Consider the following 20517-nt stretch of genomic DNA (forward strand, 5'->3'; position numbering starts at 1 on the left):
TCGTCGCTGTTTTGGCATACTGTCGTAAGATGATTTTTGGGCAAAATGAGTTATATAAACTTTCAAAACTACGAATGAATTCTATAATATTCACAAAGTTTTGAGACTTAAATGTAATTAGTTAATGAGATATGGCACTAAGTAGTATGTTAACATGTTTTTATGTAACACCCTCCTAAATCTTCATTCTGTATTTTGGCATACAGTCGTATCATAGTCGTATCATGATACGTCGCCATAGGCCACTGTGTAACTGCAGTTGCCTATTGTTTTGACATACTGTCGTATCACATGGCGTATCATATATTAATACATAGGTTGTCAAATTGTGCATATTTTGGCATACTGTCGTATGAGTTTGCAGATTAATTACTTCTAATTAAAGAATGAATAAAAAGTTTGTAATATGTTGACAACAAAGACAGATATATTATTGATTATATTCTTTGATAATAATAAACACATTTTACTTTGATGGTCATCCTGTGGGTCTAAAATTGGAAAAACTTTAAATGCGATTTTCTCAAAACTGCATTTTTCGTCATACGGCAGTTTGCCAAAACAGCGACAAATTATTCCGTTCCAGTCATACTTTGTTGGGATATTGCATTTAGTGGTATTGTATGAATGTGACTAGTAGTACTATTGACCTAAAGTAGGATGTGGAATCAGTTTATATGTCATAATAATGATGATGATGATACAAGACACCTTTCACATTTCAAATTACATCTCATCTGAACCAGTGAGGTGACATACTCATTTATCACAAGTGTCATAAATGTAACCTCACAATATCATTAAAACTGAATTGTTAGTGCAATAAAATCATCACCAACGTGTTAAACTCATTACTGATGACACACACAATTTCCAGGGACATTATTCCATCATTGCAAGAAAATTTGTTTTGAATCAAACTCCAATTTGAAGCCACCAAAGTTGGCCTTCCAGATTGCCCTCTGATTTGTCTTCATGGTAGAATACTTTGATAAAACACCGATAAATCCAAAAGGGACAAATTTAGCTGAACACAGGTAGGATGACCTTTGACCTTCCCTCCAGGTACAGGGGCACAGTATTTTCTCCCAAGGTAGTGTTAACTCCATTGCCTCCTGCAAGGATTTTGAAAATTGGTGTGAAATAATGGTATGTTCTTGCCAGATGCAACCTGTTTGTTGAGTCAGTTTGGTGTAATTTTCCCACCATCTCATCTCTGTTGTACAGCTCTTTGTCATCAAAGATAGGGTCACTGGAGATGGGTCTTTGTAGTCTTACATATGAGACACAGGTGAGACTTTCTGTTCAGGCATAGCCAGCTCTATATGCATATCAACAAATTTTGCTCAAAATTACCCCAAAAAAGTGGGAAATTTCCTAATTTTGGGGTTTTAACTTGGGGGAAACTGGGGTAAGAGTTCTGATGGGGGGCATATGCCCTCCTGGTGCCTCCACTGAATATACCAGCACTGAGCAATTAAAAAATATACCTATGAATGCAAAATTGAGGGTCCTGGTATATAAGAAAATACATTGTCTGATTGAAGGTGTGAATTTGCCATGATTATCATTTTCAATTTTTTTGGGGAAAAGAAAATGAGTTTAGGGTGGTCTGCTGTATGACTACTTTCATGTTCTTGGAATGGCAGAGCACCTTGCCTCACCTAGTTCATCAATCCGCATGTTTTTGGCCCTTTTAATACAGTTAAAATTCATGGTAATGGAAAAACAATTTTCCATGAAAAAAAAACAGTCATGTATGAGAAATGTGGGTTTCATTGATTGTTCCTGTGAATGGGATTTATGAGGTGCTAGATGAATGGAATATCCCTATGCACCAATGTAAGAACCAGGTGTGAGATGGGCCCTGAGCTGTTTCGATGAATGAGGCAATTTGAAATGATTAAAATGTTAGTGCTAATTGACTTCACAAACCTTAGTTTGCTACCTAGCATCACATACCTACCTCCTTAAGGGTGTCATTCACATTGCCTTGACCAGGTTTCAAGATCATTGTTGCACCTGACCTTATGGGGTGACTGAGAGCTTTCACTGCTGTTTGTGTTCAGATGGTTGAACATAGAATCCTTCATGTTGATTTCATACATGTTACATATGCTTGTGATTAGACTATGACCATGATCAAGGCAAGCTAGGAGCTTGTTTGGGTCCTATAAGATGCCATCCTTGAATTATGATCAAAGGGGACCATCAGATCCCGACCTACTCCTTTATCATGTTTAGTTTTCATTCTGAGGTAAAATATACAGGTACAATTCAATTATTTCAACTTTGCTCTGGCAAAAGTGTTGGCCCATTAAAAATTAATGATTACTGTCTGACCATCCAGAGGTTGGACCTAGGATCTTGACAGACCCTGTGTTATACTTGTTTTGTACATGAACAAAGAACATGAATGAATATAAGGAATAGATCAGAGGCAAACTTGCAGAGTTCCTATTGTTTATATGGAGCTCATGATTTTGTATATGAGGGCAATTAACATAAATGAATAATGAATAGGCCTATACCGTGCATGGTTCCTTCCTACAAAGGAAACCTTGCATGGTTCCTATATGGTTTGAATGGAGCTTGGCTTCTTGCATTCATGAGGGCTGGGCTGATTGTTCAGTTTATCATTTCTAACAATTCACACAGCATTGTATGTAGCCACAGTCTGGCCCTCACAGACTTAGCAAGCGTGAGTTATGAACGCATAGCATGAGAAGCCGAGTCGACACTGAGATATACTAAAGCAACAGCCTGAAAGTAGTGTGTTGTACACCATTGCATTTAGGCCTATGTGAAAGATTGAGTGTAGTAATTAATTTGTGTCGCACACCACATTAATGACTCTGCATGTTTTATCTGTGCCAACTATCAATCAGATGGATATGGTAGGAACAGATGATACCGCAGTTCAATCACTATTCATTGTAATGATAAGGATCAATAAATGTGATAGTTGGTCTATAATAATCAGTTTCAGAATGCTACTTTTTCATACAGTTATGAGTTAAGATGATGTCATCCAGGTGCTCGGACAGGGATGAGTAAAACAATAGGCCTGTGATGTATGTAACAGGCGCTTGCTTGTATTAATTGTGTCAGCAGTGCAACGGAGGTCATCATGTGTCAAACTAAAATGACACATACTGTAACTATTAGAACTTATTAACAGTAACAGGTAACACAGTTATTGTCATATCATACCTGTATGGTTAGTAATCATCTACTGTACAACATATCATGTTAGTAGGGCACTGTGTCATTACGATTGGATTAGAGTGTTTATGACTTTATGATAACCAAATGATTGCGTGAGGGTTTAACTAATCTGTCATCTTCTTTTCATCTGCTTTTATTTAGCTCGATCAAAGTGACTAACATCCACACAGTGGAGTGTGTTCTTCACATTGATGGCGTGACAGAACCAGTCACTTCTCTTGCTGTAAGTTGACATTATTAAAACATGTACTAAATATTTTGCAGATAGGTTCATCATAATCCTATGGTAATCCTTAGGCAAAGCTTGGATTCAAACCTGTACCCTGTGAGTTGATTGATTGATTGATTTTTATTTGGGACTTTCAAAATGTTGATCTTTTGTAAAAATGGCTTATGGTGTAAAAAGTGGACTTTTTAACCCCAGTCTAAAGTGAACCTTTTTGAGAATTCTTTTGATGTGCAGTTTAATAATAGAATGACAAAAAATGGTTCTTTTGGTAGGTAGATTTGGAAGCAAGCTGAATTAGGCCCTTTGACTGATGAAATAAAACTATTCAGATATAACAATGGGTGCATTCAGCTCTTGATCATATTTGTGAGGTTTGGCCATCTCTGGTTTCCTGCATGTATTTTAGCTGCCCTGATATTCAGATCTATTCTGTGTACATAAATTGAACCACGCTCAGGCCCTGTGTTCAGGTAAGCCTGGTACGCAATGAAGTCCAGACCCCAAGTAGTAACCAGGTCATCATGTAGCCTTGCCTGTCAAAGTAATAATATCTGACCAATTACAATAATTCTTTCTATATGATACTTGATAGATAGCTCACATCAGTTCAAAAGCACCGTGTTTGATCATGAACTACCCAGTCTCACTCATCTGTTTATTTCACAAGGTATTTGATGGAGGGACTCAGGCTTAATCCATTACTTTCATAGGCAAATTTATGACAAAGGCATTTAACTAAAGACATAAATTAAAGTTTCTGGTCAATTATTTATGGCATGAACTTTCAGATCTTCATGACCTCTTTTGATCTGAAGGTGATGCTGAACTGTTTGACCCTTTGTTTTGAAAGGTATCCCAAGACTTTACCTCAAAAATTCCCAAAAAAACTGCAAAAGTATGGTATTTCACTTTAAGCCCTTTCATGCAGGCCCATAGCCAGAATTTTTTTGTGGGGTGCTGATTTTGAAAGAGTGGACTTTTTTTTTTGACAAAAAAGGCTTTAAAAATTGGACTTTTGCAAATTTGCACCCCCTGGCTACGGCTCTGTTTACATCATCATGATGATCGCTTTTCACATCGTATTACTATGTGATGATCCAGAAGAATATCAATGATGGTAACATTTTTTTCTGGTTTTATTTTGCAACATAGCTACAAGGAGAGTTGATTCTTAGCGGGACTCTAGGAGGGAAACTTTTCTTTTGGAATCGTACAACTGGTGAAGCAGAGGCAGGCGTTCAACCGCACGACACCCCAATTTTCAACATCACTTTCCTGCCACAGTCTCTTGGTGGCGCTAGATTTCTCACTGCTGCTGGGTGAGTATATTAGGCCTGAATTTTGGAATATTTGATACCTAGCATCACATACGTACCTATTTCCCATGGCACAGTTTAGTGATCTCCATTCAACAATGATAGCTTAGAATTTGACCTCAAGTTATTGAGTATGAGTTTTTATCTCCAACACATTTAAATGAATTTCAATGAATGTACAAACCTAATGGCGTTAAAGAACTGTGTCCCGAGCCATGAGGATGTGATATGCTAGTGTAGGCCTCTATAGCTTTGGTTCGCAGTGGTACATTTTGCCTTTTTTTTTGCATTTATAATATTCAGCTAATTCCTTCACCAGTGTCTATCTGCTCTTTCTGATTGAACTAGGTCACGCGATGATGAGGTGCCGATGTGATGATGACATGATTCAATTAGCCAATCAGAACCACATTTCCATGTTACGCCTAAACAGCGCCAAATCAGCAGACCACTGAAGAACCTTACTTATAGTGTAAAACACTATTTTTGCAAAGTGTTTTTTATGGTCTAGTCATATAACTTTCAAAGTATTTTAATTCAGAAAGTCTGAATTGAATAGCAATCAGGTTGCTGCTACATAAAATTCCATGATTAAAAGAAGTTCTTTTTTCAATGATTCCTAACTATCTTCCTTTAATGCACAGACATTACTAGATCAATGAGTAAACCAAATGTTGTGCTATTCCATAACCACTTGATCTTTGAAGAAGAACCATTGGAATTTCCTTTTTGTGGTAAGATGCTGCTGGGATAGGCCCAAATCCTACAAGGAGTTTTTGTATCTGTTAGATTCCTTAAGAGTCATCATCACTACCGCATCCCGCTCAACTCATCGGCTCATAGCCAAACAAAACATGGGCTTGTCAGAGTTTTGTTTGACCTCAGGCCCCAGTCAGGAAACCCCAGCAGGGGATGTATCTACCTTGAAAAGTACTATTTTAGAGGTAGGCCTTGCCAAAATTAATCGGTCAAGTCAGCTATGTATGTTTGAACTTGAATTGCCTTGTATCTCCTTGTGGTCAGCAATTTCCGCCTGTGTTGTGTTGCACTTGAAAGTATCATGTTAGCATAGTGCCTATCAAAGTGTTGTACCACATGTGTAAATCTATGGTAACTATGCAGTGTTGCAATAGTAACTGTAACTGGCAGGTTAATGGTGATTTGATTATGGCTTAATTTCCTTGAAACAACAAGATTGAATGATGGTATCTAGCCTTTCCAGCTGTCAATAGGGTTTAGGTGGGTGAGGAGGCTGGGTGTCCTTAGCTGACCCTGTGGCCGGGAAACTGGGTAAATTAAGACAGTTTCAGAAGAGGAGGAAATGAATGTCTTGGTGATATTGTCACATGTCATTGTTAAATACCACACATTTTGGGTCGGGCTGGCAGAAAAAAATACCAAAAAAGTGTATCATTTATTGTGATCCCAACACGCAACCGGACTGTGCTGTTCCCGGATGCTGTTATGCACCAAGTCATGCACTGGCCACGAAAACTTCGCCAGGAAACAGGAGCTGCATCCTGCATGTACACATGTCACATCACGCACAGACCCGTCTCGGGCGGTGATTAGTGCAGACACTGAGGCTGAGACACAAAAAGACTTTAAAAAATAAGATAAGAGATCACAAAAAAATTAATTTTAAAGATTTTTCTGTAAAATAATCCAGCAGAGAATCACCTGTGCATTTTTGCTTAATTTTTAGTGCACACCAACAACCACAAATCAAGTACCAATTTCTATTAGCCTAGGCTGTTTTCGATTAACAAATGCTATGCATCAATGAGGGCGCTCTGCATGAAGTCAAAATCTACCAAGTTCACCAATTCGGCCATACTGACCCACACATAGTTCCATCCCATATCCAAAATATCCCAACTTGTTTGCATTTTGATTTCAAAAAGTTATGAATAGTTGAAGCAAATATGTAACTCTACTACTACCAGATAGAGCCTTTTCACCTCATTGTCAACATCAATAAAATATCAAGTTATGGTCATTGCAACCTCTTTTAGATAATATTCTAGAGGCAGCACATGTCTTGTGTGATAGCGGTTTTCCAGAGGCTACAGTTAAACGGATCTATCTAGTACTACATGTAGTAGTGGGTAGGTCTACAATAGGCACAACATAAGGATTGTATTGAGATTGTTTAATTTTTATTTTCCAAAACAAGGTGATCCAAATTTTCAATTAAATTGAATGCTTGTTTCATTTCAATTTGACAGGGATGGCACCATCAAAGAATGGGATCTCTTCAGCATGACATGTGTGAGAGCCTTACATGGACACAGAGGGCCAGTAAGAGATGTCCAGGTAGGTACAAGAGCTTGGGCTTGCCCCAATTGAGTGGTCAGGGACTCCAAAGTGAATTGCCTGGTGCAGTTTCTTCTCTGAATATTCCTTGGTTCTCTGGACAGTCAGTCAATCAGTGTGGCCATTGGAAATGTTATGCCATTGCATATACAAGGGACTAGACAGCCAATTTCCCTAACAGCAGTGGTTAGCACAGTACATTGTCCAGTTGAATAAGGCCTAGTGTCTGTCTATCGTGGATGTCCTGTGACTTGGCGGACAGGCCGGGTGGACCCTTCATACTTTCAACCCAGCTGCCATCTGGGACAAAACAAAATTCATCGAATTCAAATTTATTTCAAGATTTCTCTTATCTTGGTAATCATTTGAATGCATTTTTTATCAATTTTCAAATTTGGTCTTTTTAGTTGACATTTTTTACTTTTCTGGAAGTTGCTTGAAATCAAAATAAGTGTCGATTCTTGCCGGGTACCAACATATTTCAAATTGTACCGAAAGGTTACATAAGTTCATATTAATTATAGAAGTTACGTCTCTTGCATTAGATCATAGCTGTGTGCAAGTACATGTTAGTGTACATTACACTTTACATTGTGCATCTTTGGGCTTAATGATAATCTTTGAATCACTTGAAATAGAAACATGTAACTACATAAATTATCACTTTTTAGCAGGTGGATCATGTTCTTGGCAATTATTAGCAAGTATTTCTAATTGGGAAATTACATAATTTTGATACAAAGTGACGGTAGTTGATCTAGAAATGGACGGCCTGCAGTCTGTAGTACACCATTGGCTTTGCCCTGTAGAGGGGTATTTTCAATTCAGTACTCAGGCCTGTAGATTTATTTGACAGGGGTGCAGGGATTAAAAAGTGGACCTTTTGAAACAAATTGTTCAAAAAAGTACTGATTTCAATGTTTTTACAGAACCTTTTTATTAATTACAGGCCTGACTGTAGGCCTACTAAATGTGTTAATTAATACTAAATATTGAGGCAACGTCATGTTTTATTTTACCAAAAATAAAACTGCTGCTTATATGACAAAGTATTAACTGATATATCCCAATAGAATGATTAGTTTTCCTTTGATCCATCTATTTCCTGGTGAATTATTGTTGGTTTAGTTGTCCATTGGGAAATTTCATGGTTATGACTCAAGATGGAGGGGAAATACCTTCCACAACTAAACAAATTATGCAGGGATATTAAATGCATATTATTTTTGGAGTAGGATTTAACAAAATAAGAAAGCATTGCTGGAAATAAATTAAAATCATCAAAGAACCTTGTTTCCAAAACTTAAAGTTACGGTGATGCAATTATGTGTTGTCTATTTCACCTGGAGGGCACCCGTATACCTCCAACATTTTAATTTATCCATTTTAATGAGGTATATCAGAATCTGTTTACTTCAACAATGCATTTATTAATAAGGCTTGTTTTTTATTTGTTGTGTGTTTGTTGTTTGTTTGTTTAATAGCTCACCATAAATTATCCTTTAATCCAACTTTATTAGTTGCATTGTATCACATTCAACTTAACAGAAGGGTTTGGTTACACCAGGGATTTATAGGAAGCCTGTTGAGCAGCACTGAAATGCAAACAGCAAAACAAGGGTGTAAACTTCAAACACTGATCTTTATATTTCTCTGTCCCTCCATGTCCCACAAGCAAGTATTCAGAACTCCTGGATTAATAGACACATCAGTTGTAAAATCAGATTACCTACTGAGGTTACTGGCAAGATATTACCAGATCATTTCATTTTAGGATCTATGCAAGAGCTGAGAGGTCAATATCAGGATACCAGGAGTATAACCAAGTCCTTTGATTGGGGAAATGAGATTAAAAACAACCAGGTCATCTTATGTGAAAATTAGTGGCAGTTTCAGCTGATTCTGCATGATTTTACAGAAAACCTGTAAAGCCACCACCTGGGCATGTCACTAGCCAGAACATTATACAGTCATGGGGTAGACTGCTGCTTCAGCAGTGGGGTACACTGGAAGCCACCATTACCCAGCTTGCATAGTATGATATGTTTAATAGCGACATATGCCCAGCATCCCACAAGCTCCTCACCAGGACCCCACCAGCACCCCAATGGAAGCCCCCATACCTATGTCAAATTTGTGACTTGCTGTGGCTTGTTTTTAGGCTCGGTGAGAACTTCAAGTTGCTCCAATCCAACCTAACCCGATGATATCTGATCAATCCGATCCGCTTTTGGTCTGGATCGTTCTGGGGTATTACGGATTTTCGGGTTGCCCAACAGTGCGGGCGTTATTTCATAGTAGTCAGATTCAGACATGTACCTGTTGACCAGGGCTGTTGACCTATTTGCCCATTAACTATTTTGCTGACCCTACTAGTTAACACTTATCTGACCCATTACAAAATATTCTTGTGTAGTTAACCATTCTCTTTGATGTAATTAGGAGATGAAAGACTCAGTCTCAAAACAAGCACAAAGTGGGACAGAGTATTATAGTGTTGAGTTGAGCTAGCCATACTTCCTGATCCTGTTTGCCTGTCCACCATTCAATGGAATAACCAGAAGTTCCATTGTTGATTTGAGGGAATCAGCAGGATGTTAACAATACTGTATGCAGGAGGAAAAATGTGGATTGCCTCCATAGACACATCAAGTTATCAGTGCAACAAAGTCTTATCTCCAGTAGCTCCCCTGGGTATTTATTACATTGTGTATAATATTAATAATTACAATCATACAATATGAATAACATTACCTAGGGGAGCTAATGGATGGAGGTGAGGCAGTGTTGCACTCAGCTCTTGATATGTCAGCTCATATGAGGGCATCGATACCTGTATGCAAGGATCCTGACTAGAGTCCATTTGGCTTCATCGAGTGACATCAGTGGCTGCTGCTTATGTTGTGCCTATTGTAGACCTCCCCACTAGATAGATCTGTATTTCTGGAGCCTCTGAAAAATCGCTATCACACAAGAACTGTGCTACCTGCTTGTGTGTTGACTCACTGGCATGTGGAAGGGCGGGTTAGTGTAGTAGTCTTCTCACTCGATTCTCACCACTGTGTCCGGGGTTCAATTCCCTGAGGTGTCACATGTGAGTTTGGTTGCCGATCCATGCTCGTCCTCGCAGGTTTTTCTCTGGGTGCTCCGGTTTTCCTCCTGCATCTAAAATCGGACCTCTTCCCATATACCTGTCCCGTCATATCCGGATGGTATCCCTTGAATTTAGTAGCCTCTGAGCACTATTGGGATTAGCCTGGCTTCAGCCGAAATGTTATAAATAAAATGTTTACATGCTTGATCAAAAGCAGTGCATCCGAACAATCGTAAGTAACTGCCCCAACAAAGTACTGATGTCACTGCCTGGATGAAGCCAAATTGAATATATGGGCTCATGCCCCCTTATATTAACATGCCCCTGGTTGTTGTAGACTATCTGTTGACCCTTGGAAGTGACCCTGTGCAGAATATTGAGTGTAGTTAACACTAGTATATCTTGGTGAACCAGTAATCAGTAGGTTAAGGCATTAGTTAGGTAAGACAAGTGATTTCCCTTAACACAGATTCTATCCACACCCTGTCAAACTGAATATTCCACAAACCCATTGCTAAACTCCCTGCCATCTATTATGACTTGCATCTTTTCTTGTGTGAAAACTCGGGTCACTCTCTTTACTGAGTTTAAATAATCATAAAGTTAATAATGTTATTGTCTGCAGATGAGACCAGGTCATTTCAAGGGCCATTGAGCCCATTGAGGCCAAAACCAGCAATGTATCGGGAGGGGGGTCAGTGTTGTCAGGGGGACAACAATTTTCCTGGTATGCATTATTTTGGCCCAGTACTTTCAGTGGCATATACATTTTATACTGGGCAACATTTTTAGAGAGACTGTAGGTCTTGATGCTGACCTGCTCCAACAATGACTTTTGGATATATTGTATGCAAATAATTTGTGACCAAGAAGAAGATTGATCCAATTTCTGCACAGTAGATCAACCTGGCCAGTCCTTGCCCTCCCTCATATGCCACTAGCTAAACTTTCTGAATATGAAAAGGAAGGTTACTCAAGAACAAATCATTCATGGCAGGTGCGCAATGCTCACCTATAAAATGAATGGGTAAACTGTTGGTGCACCCTGTGTGAGTCAGACTACTCCCCTTATTTATCAGATCATTGCCAGGGTTCATCGGTCATTGTTGGTATAGGTGGTCATGGTGTAGCACTTTCTCTGAACAGGTAGGTCATCATGTCATTGACCTTGATGGGGTTGCAATCAAAACATTGTATGAAGCAAGTAGATGATGAACTTTTTCTCCTCTATATCTTGTCTTCCCCTCTATGTCTTGTCTCCCACCTTCCCCCTTCTCTCTCCCTCACCTCTCCCCCCTCTCTCTCCCTCTCTCGCTTTCCTTTTCTCTCACTTAACCTTTCTTACCTTCTCTTTCTCCCTGCAAATCTCTTGCCCTTTCTCTATCACTTCTCTGTTTTCTAACTTCTCTCTTTCTCTCTCTCTCTTATTCTTTCTCTCTCCAGTCACAGACACATTTCCCTCTCGTCAGCTCCTCTCTTTTCTCAATCTCTCTTACATCCTCTCACCTTTACCTCTGCTTTTATCTCCCATCATTTTTAACCTACCTCTACTTCTTTTTCTTTTTGACTCTCCACCACCTCGCTTTTTCTTTATCACCCTCAACATGCAATGGTTTTATTTTGGGGCAGTTGAAAGTCATTATAAGGTCAACATAGTTATCTTCAAAGTCATTCTCCAACAATTACCAGCTTCCTGACAACCTGTTGAAAGGCAAAAGAGAAGGCAACCCCTTCCCTGCATACAATAACCTTTTTGCACTTCATTTATTCTCATCTGGCTGCCTGGCTGCCTGGCTGGCTGGCCTAAATGTCTTTACCATCAGTATTCAATGTTTCACATTTCATTTGCCTACTTTCCACACTTCAGTGTGGCTGGATAGGTGGGGTGGGTAAATTAAAATGACTAATAAATGTGAAGTGATGAAGCTATTTTTGTATTGACCACAAATAATATAGGCCTAAATCTCTGTTTCGTGGCAAAACACAAACACAAACATGGTATTTTCTTGTGTCCAAATCAGACTTAATTTTAGCATACAAAGGTCTACCACATCCATACACTAACAAGTGATGACAGCTTCTATTTTAGTGTGAATACAGACTTATTATAATTTGACAATTTGGGCAACATGTTATCTTAAACTTTGTGAATCTTTATAACTACAGAGAAGATTGTAATGTTGTAGTTGTGTTAAGACATCTTGGATTGTTACAAAATGCCGGATTTGCACCTGCGTGTTTTGTTTTCAAGACATTTCTCTGAATTCCTCCTCGGGCAATCGTCAAAAATACATCAAGATGTGCCAAAATGAGCACTCAATTTCCTGACAAATAATGTGTTTTTCCTTTTCAAATTAAGTGTTTGAGATAAACTTGATTGTGTTTCTCATTCTGTATTATGTCAAGTTGATGATATATGCTGAAAATACTAGCTGAGCTTAAAAAAAACAGGGTTTTTTTTTTTCAGCCTCTTGAGTATGATATGATATTCAAGTATCATCCAGGATAACCATTGTAAATTAGAAAGATACATACTTGTGGCCCAGTCTTTCCTACTAGAGCATCTCTGGGCCTTTAAATGATGTGAAACACTTCATTTTCAAGGCATCATTCTTTTTACAATATCAAAATCTCTACTGTTTAAGATGATAGATAGCTCCATTCATGTCTAAATGGAAATTTTGAGAGGTTTTTGTAAGATGCCTTTCTGTATGAAAGATTATGGTATGTAAAATCTGGTGAAAATATTTGGCCCATGGATGAACCTGTCAAATGATCAGAACCATGAAAACTCCTGAAAATATTATGCAATGCACTAAACAGGTTACAAGGGCAGTAATTGGGAGGGGAATTGACAATGTGCAAAATCTACCCCATGGAAACCCCTTGAGAATTACTGCATTTCTTACAGCATTACTGGTTGGTTATTTATGTGATATATTCATCTGAGTGACCAATCAGAATACAGCTTAAAAATATTTCAGCTCAATCCTCGTCAGTCCTATCACCATTCTTTATCTTCTATCCATGCTACTGATTGGCTCAATAATTATAATAGTTGGCTTGTAACCAATCAGCAGGTAGTACTCATGCCATAGGGTTAAAAGTCACTTCAACATTAATTATCCCTGTAGAATAAATCTCATATGAATAATGTGTGGAATTACTTAAAAACCTACTTGCAAATTGAGCTGTGTGTACAAATTATCATGTCAATGAAATTGTTCTCCTGAGCTAGCCTGCCTTCAACATATTATTCACAGGGGAAAAGGTGCTATCAACAGAAGGCTTAATTTGTTAGACTCTGTGCACATCAAGGGTAGATATATTCACTTGCCACTTGCACTTTTAACTCTGGCGCTGCAAACAATATGAGCCAAAATGATCTCACTTTCATGACACAGTTCATTCACCTCCACTCATCAATAACACTCAAATATTGACCTCAAGTTTTGGAGTATGAGTTTCTGTACCCGACACCATGTTCTATGCATGTAGAAGCCTATTGGGCACAGGAACTGTGCCCTGACAGATTAGCATGTAAACACCTCAAAAAAAGTAACTAACCCCCTTAAATAATGGCCATTATTCAAAAAAGGGCTATTGTATTACAAATCTGTAAGATGCGTTGGAAGCAGAATTTATTTCTACACATTTTGACACCTCATTTGATACGACAGCCTAGAAAGCAATAAAACACCGGTCAATTTAATGTAGTATGGTCCAGATTTGAAAGTTGCACTTACATACAATACAGAAACACTCAGATATCTTTACACAGATTTCCTTCCATTATGCTGAATACAAAATCAATACAATTTACTGCAACTTTTGATCTTGGGTTACATTGATTTAAATGTACGCTGTGACGTCAATATTTAGTCAATTGCTACAAATGAGGTGTCAAAATGTGCAGAAATAAATTCTGCTTCCAACACATTTTACAAATTTGTAATACAATTGGCTGTTTTTGAATAATGGTCATTATTTAAGGGGGGTTAGTTACTTTTTTTGAGATGTTTATAAGATCCTTGTGGTAAGTCTACAAGTAGTCAATTATTTAGGGGCATCATTAGAGATCATATTATTACAAATCAACCAACTAGTTGATTAGAACTTGTAAAAACATGCCTAGTATTTGGCCATTGAAATGGACTGTGAATCTTGAAAAATTATGCTTGAAGCACAAGTGGATGTTCATTTGCATTAACCCAAGTACCTTCTATGATCAATGCTGAATTATTCAGGTATTTTATTCAATCATTATACACTATACAGACATTTTTGTATTGTTCAAATGGGTGTGAAAAAATGCAGAATCCTGCTTTAAACATGTAGTTGTCCACAGAATGCAGGGGCCGGCTAACCCTGGGTGGGGGCAGTGCACTGCCAACCTTTGCACCTCAAGGAAGATATTTCAAGCAGTTATGATGTAATGGTCTTGAATAGAAGCTATTGTTGTTTCTCTATCTAGTTGATTTAAATAGATTCAACCAGATTTTATTGCACCAATGGGCAGCACCAAATTGTGACATTCAACCTATGTATTAACATACAAGTGCACTATTGGAAGAGCCCTGTATCTAGTCACTACAACTGAACACCAAATAACTTACCTAGCTACTGAACATGAAGAATGTGAATTAGAATAGACTGAATGGTCCCACTTGAGATTTGCGATAGGTGTATAGGATCACCAAGTGTTCATAACCTATTGAAAATGATCTATGATTGTACATCTTGGGTGGGCAAGCAAGTCTGCAGCTAGCCAGTTTTCAATGAACATGTCTCTTCACCTGTTGGTTGGCCCAACTTTCAGGCTTAGTTCATATGAAGCAGAATAGCTCTCCCAATCAACTCTACACATCTATAAGCTTCCTTACTAGAAGCAAGTTCAGCAACTTCAGCACTCAAGTGTAGGTCTAGGTTCACCCATAGAGCTCATCTTATGGTTGTGAAGGTCAAAAAGTGCAGTACAAGAGCACTCACCAAAATAGCACAGGACTCAAGCATACAGCAGTGAAGTTGTTACATAGCACTCACTCAGTTGCATTATTATTTCCTTATCATCCCCAGAAATCCCACTGTCATTGTCACATTGTAAGAAGGAAAAACTCTCTGACATTCTCAGGAAGAGAGCAATGAAAACTAGGTCCCCGCTGGGAGTAAGTGCTCGTGGCATTTCACTTTCTTGGCATAAAGCAGGTTTTCAGCAAGATCTTAAAAGTACAAAGTCAATCAGAGAATCGGGATAATGTTATCTGCCTATGCATACGGAGGGTAACAAAATGCAGGATCTTGCATGGGTTTCCGGCTCAAATTGGGTCAGGAGCTTGTCACACCCTTTTATAGTCATTATGACCCCTCAGTGAGTTATTATATTTCATCAATTTCATCAGATATTGCAATTGGATAATCCCGAACAGTGTATAATATCTGCATAACTTACTTGACTTGATCGCTGTATGTGAGACTAATTTGCTATATCCGATTTATTCAATTGGAAAGGGAGTTTATGATGGATGCCAGTGAGGAAGCGCCTTAAATAACAGGAAAAAAGGTTCAAACTCAAAGCACTTGTAAAGTTAAAAATATTGGAACCCACCCCACTTATTCATGAGCCACAAAGTTAACCTCAATTACTGCAGAAAACATACTGTTGACTTGGTTCCTTCCTCAGACAAAGCCTTCATTTCATGAACATACCGGTAATTGTTTTGTTCCTTAACATGGGTGCAAAAGTTGAATTTGGACAATTCTTAGAATGGTTTGATAAGAAGCTTAATCCCATATGTACAAAATTTTGTAAAGCTGTGGATAACTTCAACGGAGGCTGATAAATGTTAGGGGGCAGGGGACATGATATCTCCATCACAAAGACCCTTTCCCCATGCCCCCTCCTCATCCCTTATAAAAAATGAACTGGGAGTTTATACAAGTGTGTATGGAGAAGGTGCAAAAGTCCAGATTTGCTTCACTGGATGTAGCATTTCTGCTACCACCTTTTTAATTACAAAGGTCTGGTGTAACTACTGGGATTGATAATTTTTCTTACCACTTGACTACAACTGGTCAAATGTACTCCTCCACATAACAACCAGCCTCCTGAACAAAGATGCATTCTTAACATCTATAATCAGTGTGGAATATGTTTGCCTAATATGTACCAAAAGCAAATTGTGCATCATCAGGGTTAGTGGGGTGGCTTTGGAGGCACATTTCAGCCTCTCAGCCCCCACCCTCCCCCAGTGGGCTAGCTTCTCGGGATGCTCATAATGGGGTGACTTGTTACTCACACTCACATGAAAGTCCTTGTGCATTAATATCAGATATTTTTATTTTGCATTTCTTGCATGCAGGCCACAGTGGATCGAGTTGTTAGCTGTAGTGATGATGGTAATGTTAGAATCTGGGACCTGTATACACCATGTCTCCGAGCAGGAACAAAGGCTGCTGAAGACACTATAGATACAACTACAATCAACCAGAGGAAGGAGAAATGAATGAACTGAATGTACCTAAATTGAATGTGTCCATACAAAGCTGTAATAAATTGCAGAGATTCTTGCAATGTAATTCAATTTTTATTTTTCTTATTCAAAGAACATTTTCCCATATTTTATTATCTTATGCATCAATAGTCTTCCTTCCCCAATATGGTACATTTACCATTCTGATGTCACAAAATCGGAGGGGGACTTGTATTTCAAGTTATATATCACCCTTTATAAGGACTTACTTTCAAAAGTACCCAAAGCAGTTAAGTGTTTCATAATATAAAAAAGGACCCAAAGCAAATATGTGAGTGTTTTTTCTACCATCATGATCATAAGCAAGTATTTTACTGTTATGAGTTGCAATGAACACACCTGGAACCTCCGGTACCCATAACAAAATAAGGCTGATAGGATCAATCAAGATGAGGCCTTTTAAGGAAAAACCAATGAAAAGGTAAATGTTTTGAGGGTTATACAGAGAATTTTTTCCAACTGAGTGATTTTTTCAGAATCTGGGTGCCGATTTTAGCTACCTTTAATTTCCAGTAACATCTGTGCGATTAAGGTACCCTCTTCCCCATTTTTGCTGTTTTTGATGCGCTAAACAATATATGCGTGCATCACGTCTAGCAGTGAAAAAAGACCCTTTTTACTTATTGTTTTGTATGCTGGTGATATGCAAATGCAAGTGAACCTCTCAGCAATTGATATTTCAGTCATTAAATGAATTTTAATTAATTAGCAATGTTTACACTTAACATCACCACATTGTACCAAAACTTAGATCATTGGACAAGAATGAAGCAGGGATTTTATTTATAGATATCAAATTTGATGTTGTACTTTTCATGTTGACATCTCACTCTCTTTCTCTCTGTATGCATGTCAATTATTACAGGAACACCATTATTATACAAGAGAACATGTCCAATTTGCCAAACTACCCTGTAAATGGAGCAACATCCTCTGTTCTTTCAAACTACATGTGCAATACCAAATTGTAGGTCACATTAAAAGAATTACTTCCAAATGGGTTTATTTCTGCTCTACTTGACTCTCCTTGTTTATCAGTTAGCTGAAAGACAAAGAAATAATTTCAATCAAAACTAGCTTGTCCATCTTGTTTTAAGTGCAATACATATTTAACAATGGACATTGAGTTAATACTAGTTAATACTGCCAAACACAGGGTGAAAAATTATTAAAAAGTGCAAAACCTGCTATTATCCCTGCAAAATGTTTGCAATACTTTATAACTTGTTATAAGGCGACAGAAAAAAAAGTTCTGCTGATGGGGACAGACTTGCCAAATTGGGCTGGTCTTTTTCTGGAAGAGGCTAAATAAACCTAAAATCACAGAAAGTTTGAAAAATCTGGAAAAACCCTGAACATTTTGTTGCAAACATATTTGGGTATTATTAATTATTATTGCAAAACATTTTGTCAACACTAAAAATAAGATTTGGTGGAATGTTTTGTAACAAGTTTTCAAAGATGTATTTGACTTTTACCCTTTATGTAACCTGACATTCAAACGTTTTCTAAAACGTTTCGTGTTTACTGGGATAGCACTGTCAGTATAAATTTTGAAATGAATTTTACAGGAATGTTTGTATTGTGCAGTCTGAAGATTGAAATTACGCTTTTAAAGCGGTCAGTCGAATTTGAGTACTCCCTATTCCAGAAAAATGCACTATATTTTAGACTTTAGTTAACAATATCATCCTGTTTTGCCAAAATTTATATCATAGCTAAATCCTAATCCTTTAGTTAGTTCTGACTAGCAATAGAAGCCTAATATTTGGCCAAAACATGAGTTTTTAAGGTGTTTTTTGAATACTGTTTAGGCCTAAAAAAAATTGTTTGATTGGCGTAACCCGACCTACCCTAAAATTAGGCCCGATCCTAACTTTTTTATATTATTTTTTTGCAAACAAATTTTTTTTTTTAATTTAAAAAATAAATTTAAATAAATAAATTAAAAAAGAAGAAAAAAAGTTCCAAAGCCTTTAAAAAGTTCCAAAGCCTTTTAAAAGTAAAAAAAAAAAAAAAAGAATCGACCTACCTACCCTAAAATTTTTTGTATGTTACGCCAATCAAACATTTTTTTTAGGCCTTATTAATCAAGCCCATAGACTTGTACTAAGACTAATCGGGTTGTGCGTTCTAATTTTTGGAAAGCACAGTTTCTAATATGTTGGTGATCATTATTTTATGGGTCAACATTTGAGTGTGCTAATTTTACATAAAATAAAATTATTTATTGAATATATTTATTAAAAGTAAACAAATATAGCTGGGCGTGGCGTGTTTATGTTTTTCATGTCATTTGAGCTTTTATCAAATAGGGTTGAGTGATATTATTGTGAAATAGCTAACTGGTACAAAATGTGTTTGAGGGACTCTCTAGAAAAGAGCTGTACTCTCTAGAAAAGAGCTGTAAAAATCTCTCAGGTTGCAAAAGAGATGTTTATAAGAGCTGCCGCTTTGGATGAACCAATAATGACCAAAAACAGACCAAGCAAATCACATTTAAGTGGAGCTAAAACTCACACGATGGAACTATAGATAAGGAGACCTGTAGGAGAGACCAGTCGCCCAACTTGAATGTAACGTAACAAACACAAACAAGTTTTTGTGAACATGAACATAATGTTTTTGGTTTCCTAAGTAGTACAACTCCGCCTTCTGACTGGTTGTTTAACTTCACAGCAGCATACGCCATTGGCCAAGTGTTTTTAAAATGCGTAAAAGCCTGATTACCTTTTTGAAATCAGCCGAGTGGACGGGTTTTCAATGAAATATTTTTTGTCTAAAACCTGAATCATCCTATGTAGAAAAGAATAGATATGAATATCAACTGCGCATCATATATAACGATACGTGATACCCAATTTCAATTTTATGTACGCCAAAGTATTTTTTGAATTTAGTGAAAATGAAGACTGAAAAGATGGTGAAAAAAATCTATGTAAAAATTATATAGAACCCTGTCAAAGATTTCTGTTTCATTTTTATGGTAATCTAATCTGAAATAAATTTAGATTTCTATGTAGACTTAGACATTTATATTCCTTCAAACATGTCAAATCAAGATGGCTACCAATACGAGCGGTCTAAGGCGCTGGAAGTATACTGTTATTACTGTATCCATGATAGTGGCATGGGTTCGAGCCCCACCTCTGCCGAACTTAATTTGCTTTTTTTTTAAATTGTATATTAGGGAAATGTGGCTGGAAAATTTATGTTTGGTGTAGGGAGGAGTGATTTAACTTATGATATTGCGTGTTATTTGAATCGATAAATGCAACACAGACATGACAGAGTCTAAACTATAGCCTATACCTTTATTTTTTTATGATTAAATGATTGCATAATTATATAAATTGTAGAGTTGGTCCTGTTTTGTTTGGGCATTATACCAAAAACTAGGAGTTTCTTTGAGAGACGCTTGTGTGCATGCGTTGAAGCTCGCACGATCAACCTTTAAAATAGTGAAACGTTAACTTGGCATGAGTTGGCATAAGAACCATTTGTTTCACATATCAAATTTGCCCCCTTAAGGTGTACAACACATGATAGACAAGCATCCAAGTCGGACTTGTCTATTTTCAAGTAAATATTATTAGACAATGTTGTGTAAATGGCCCGACTAGGCTATAACAAAAGTACAGTTGTAAGAAGGGTTCAATAGCCGTCATGTCATCCGGCACAAAACTTAGCACCTCATTCCAATCCCAAATGTTCCGTACGGTTTAAAGATGCATTTGCTTGGGTTTTTTCCACAAAATTCGAGTCATATTCTTTGCTTTTTAAATAAAAAGGTCATATATCATT

The 20517-nt window shown here is 37.5% G+C and overlaps 1 protein-coding gene across 1 annotated transcript; it reads left to right on the forward strand.

Moving 5' to 3' along the window:
- Positions 1-941: 941 nt before the first annotated feature.
- Positions 942-16732, forward strand: LOC140152577 (uncharacterized). Its single transcript, XM_072174967.1, has 5 exons — positions 942-1037; positions 3370-3451; positions 4610-4776; positions 7002-7089; positions 16543-16732. Exons 1-5 carry the CDS (start codon positions 976-978, stop codon positions 16684-16686), a joined length of 543 nt encoding a protein of 180 aa, XP_072031068.1. The 5' UTR covers positions 942-975; the 3' UTR covers positions 16687-16732.
- The last annotated feature ends 3785 nt before the right edge of the window (positions 16733-20517 follow it).

Source organism: Amphiura filiformis, chromosome 5 (genome assembly GCF_039555335.1).
Source record: "Amphiura filiformis chromosome 5, Afil_fr2py, whole genome shotgun sequence".
Lineage (NCBI taxonomy): Eukaryota > Metazoa > Echinodermata > Ophiuroidea > Amphilepidida > Amphiuridae > Amphiura > Amphiura filiformis.

What these genes read in the sequence shown, in the direction of transcription:
- LOC140152577 (XM_072174967.1), top strand. Translation starts at nt 976, where the DNA reads ATGGTAGAATACTTTGATAAAACACCGATAAATCCAAAAGGGACAAAT. An exon ending in AACCAGTCACTTCTCTTGCT is followed by an intron (nt 3,452 to 4,609) that starts GTAAGTTGACAT and finishes TTTGCAACATAG; the next exon opens with CTACAAGGAGAGTTGATTCT. An exon ending in AGATTTCTCACTGCTGCTGG is followed by an intron (nt 4,777 to 7,001) that starts GTGAGTATATTA and finishes TCAATTTGACAG; the next exon opens with GGATGGCACCATCAAAGAAT.